General features: G+C 61.8%; 1 protein-coding gene across 1 annotated transcript; it reads right to left on the minus strand.

The window, feature by feature from the left end:
* Window positions 1-2,261: 2,261 nt before the first annotated feature.
* SLC35E4 (solute carrier family 35 member E4) lies at window positions 2,262-3,924 on the minus strand (the record flags this gene model as incomplete). The annotated part of the gene is made up of 2 exons (XM_010165168.1): window positions 2,262-2,680; window positions 3,906-3,924. Coding segments are annotated over 2 exons (438 nt in total), but the record flags the coding sequence as incomplete, so codon positions are not given.
* Window positions 3,925-3,929: the final 5 nt, after the last annotated feature.

Genomic DNA, 3,929 nt, shown 5'->3' on the forward strand with positions numbered 1-3,929 from the left:
GGGTGAGAGATCACCCCAGGAGCCAGGGTGGAGTACGACAAAAATAGAGCTTTATTTTGGGACAAGTGCCACCGCAGCTGTGTCCTTTGGCCCCAGCACAGGGACAGCAAGACAGACACCGTGTCAGGTGGTGCCAGTGCACCCGCCGGGACGTGCACGCTCGTGTGCTGGCGTCAGTGCCAGGGCACACGCACACCGGGACGTCCCTTTGCCCAGGGCAGCGTGTGCCATGGCACAACCCAGCTCCATCCCAGAGTGATGACGGTGAGTCTGAGCCATCGCTGTCCCCGTCCCCTTCGCTGGGCTCTCACCAGCCCAGGAACCAGCCATGGCAGGGTGGGAGAGCCAGGGCCACAGCCGTGGTGGCCGGGAGAGCACAGTGGGGACAGTGAGGACGATGGCAGCAGTGCCAGCACTCCCATGGGATCAGCACGACATGGTGGGGTTGGGGACAGGACAAGGGACACTCACCCACCCCAGCCCCAGGCATCTGGTTCAGCCACGAGAAATGTGCGGACACACAGCCCGGGCGTTACTCCAGCCAGCAGAGCTCTGCTGCGCTGCACGCACACGTGCACATGCACACACACACATGTGCACACACACACACAAGACACATACAGCACAAACACTACAGGGTAGTTTATGTGCACAAGCAAAGGACTGAAGTTTCCCTCTGACATGATCGCGTGCCCAGCCTGCGTGTGCGCACAGGGACACGCGTTCAGAGCTGTGCACACAGCTGCACATGCACACGGGGACATGCTGACCCACCCAGAGCCTGTGTGCACACCAGTACCTGTCAGCTGTACACACACACACACACCCCCCCCCGTGCACGCATGGAGGTGCATTTGCACATGCAGAATCTGTGCACACGTGCACGCCAACACACCTGGGCACACCTGCGTGTAAGGCTCTGCACAGAGACACGCGTGCACACGCAGTGCCCGTGCGCAGCAGCACACCCCTGCACACGTGCCTGAGACCCGCTCGCACACGCGGAGCCTGTTGCACCAACACACGAGCCCGTGCACACCAGCACATGTGTGCTGCCGAGCTGTGAGCACGGAGGGACACACAGAGCCTGTGCACACCCATACATGTGCACGTAAGGCTCTGCACACGCAGCAACACACTTGCATACACAGAACCTGTGCACACCAGCACATGCATGCCCACACGCGTGCAGAGCTGTGCACAGACACGCTCACACATACAGTCACACCAATTCTCACATGTGAGACCTGTTTGCACACACAGAGCCTTCACACATGTCCCCGTGCACACGTAGCCCCATCCAGAGCCCCACTCACGCGTGCAGAGCTGTGCACACTCAGACATGCCCACACACATGCAGAGCCTGTGCACACAGACCCGCTTGCACATGCAGAGCCTGTGCACATCAACACACACGTGTGCACAGAGGCGTGCACACCGTGCCATGCACAGCAGCTCACATGTGCACAGAGCTGTGTGCACATCACACGTGTGCGCAAAGAGCCTGTGCACACCAGCACACGCATGTACACAGACCTGTGCAAACCAGCACACGCGTCCACACAGACCTGTGCAAACCAGCACATGTACACAGAGTTCTGTGCTCACCAGAAAACACACATGTGTACACAGAACCAGGCACACGAGCCCGCATGTGTGCACACAGGGCCATGCACACCAGCACACACATGTGAACACAGAACTGTGCCCACCAGCACACCCACGTGCACATCAGCACACGTGTGCACACAGAGACATGCCCATTAGCACACATGTGTGCACACAGACCTGTGTGCACCAGCACACATGTGCACACAGGGCCATGCACAACGGCACACGTGCACACTAACACATCCATGTGCACACAGAACTGCACAACAGCACACACATGTACACACAGAGCTGTGCACGTCGGCACACATGTGTGCACACAGTGCCACATCCACATGCACACAGGGCCATGCACACCAGAACACACGTGTGCATGTAGAGCTGGTCACATCAGCACACATGTGTGCACACAGTGCCACATCCACATGCACACAGGGCCATGCACAACGGCACACATGTGCACATTGACACATCCATGTGCACACAGAGCTGCTTATGTCAGCACACACGTATGCACACACCAGCACACACGTGTGCACAGCACCACGCACACCCGCGCCCACTGAGCCGCGCACACCCACACACCCCGCCCGTGCACCCGCAGAGCTGTGTCACCCCCAGTCCCCAGCCACCCCGTCCCAGTGGGGACCCTACTCCCGCCTGGCGTGTCCTCGTGGCACCCAGCGCGCGGCGATGAGGTCGGGCTGGTGGTACATGAAGACCCCGGCCAGCGTCAGGGCGATGCCCAGGTAGCTGAGCCCACTCAGGTGGCTGCCAAAGAGCAGGTGGGACAGCAGCAGGTTGCCCACCACAGTGACATTGCCCAGGACATGGACGGTGAGGGCAGAGGTGAGGGAGAGGACGCAGAAGGTGGCCAGGTTGTAGAGGACGGAGCCCAGGCAGCTGAGCAGGACGCAGGCCCAAAGGGTGCCATCGTAGCGCAGGACACCTTCCCAGGAGGGACCCACCTCCAGTGCCACCGCCGCCCCGAAGAGCAGGCAGAAACTGGGCAGGGAGGTGAGGGACAGCAGGGACAGGGCGTCCAGCCGGGCCTCCTGCAGCAGCACACCTGGGGAGAGGGGACAAGGACATCAGCAGGACACTCGCAATGTCCCAGCACCACGGGGACACCCAGAGCCATGGGGACACCCAGAGTCATGGGGACACCCAGACGCCCAGCACCACGGGGACACCCAGCGCCATGGGGACACCCAGCACCTCGGGGACACTCAGCACCATGAGGACACCCAGCACCATGGGGACACCCAGCATCGCAGGGCCACCCAGTGCCATGGGGACACGCAGTGACACAAGCCCCCATGCGGTGCCCAAGCAGTTCAGAAATCCCAGATGTCGCCAGGAAGGGGGAAATGTGGGGGGCAGCCCCCGGGCATGGGGACAATGCTACTCGGTGTGTGGGGACAATGCTGCTCCATGTGTGGGGATGATGCCACTCAGCACGGGGACTCGCAGGGGACACAGCCACCCACAGTGCTGGAAGGGGAGCCCACAGGGATGGGGACGGGGCAGCCTGGGTGTTCCTGTGCCAGGCTAAGGCACTGCCACCCCCCATGGCCCCAGGACATGGGACAGTGTCACTGGGAGACAGCCAGTGCCCATGGGCCACTGCAGGGACACCAACGTGTCTGCTTGTCACTGACAAACCAGGGTCACCTCAGGGCCAGGAGCATGGCACAGTGCTGAGGGCAGGTGGCTGAGGGGGCAAGGGTGGCACTGGGGTGACACCAGTGACAGGATCAGCAGAGAGTGGCACTGGGGTGACACTGGGGTGACATCAGTGACAGGATGTGCAGAGTGGCACTGGGGTAACACTGGGGTGGCACCAGAGACAGGGTGGGTAAGGGATGGTGCTGGGGTGACACTGGGGTGGCATGAGGGGCCGGGTGGGGAGGGAGTGGTGCTGAGGCTGGAGTGACACTCGGGTGACACCAGAGCCAGGGTGGGCAGAGAGTGACACCTGGGCCAGGGAGGCAATGAGGTGGCCTTGGAATTATGGTGACATTGGAGTTTAAAGGGGCCCTGGGGTGGCATTGGGGCCAAGGGAGGTGGCGGGTGGCACTGGGACTGGGATGTCATGGGGTTGGCACTGGGGCCTGGGTGGCAATGGGACCCAGACTGCCACCAGGATTGGGGTGGCACTGGAGTGGCACTGGTACCAGGACAGGTGGCAGGTGGCACCAGCACCAGGGTGGCACTGAGGTGACACTAACACCCTATGGGTCATGCCAGGGGAGGGTGGGCATGCAGGACGGGGACAGGCGGGTGGCACTTACTCTGCTGTATGGACTTGAGGGCGC

Source organism: Antrostomus carolinensis, unplaced genomic scaffold (genome assembly GCF_000700745.2).
Source record: "Antrostomus carolinensis isolate BGI_N321 unplaced genomic scaffold, ASM70074v2 scaffold40623, whole genome shotgun sequence".
Classification (NCBI taxonomy): Eukaryota; Metazoa; Chordata; class Aves; order Caprimulgiformes; family Caprimulgidae; genus Antrostomus; species Antrostomus carolinensis.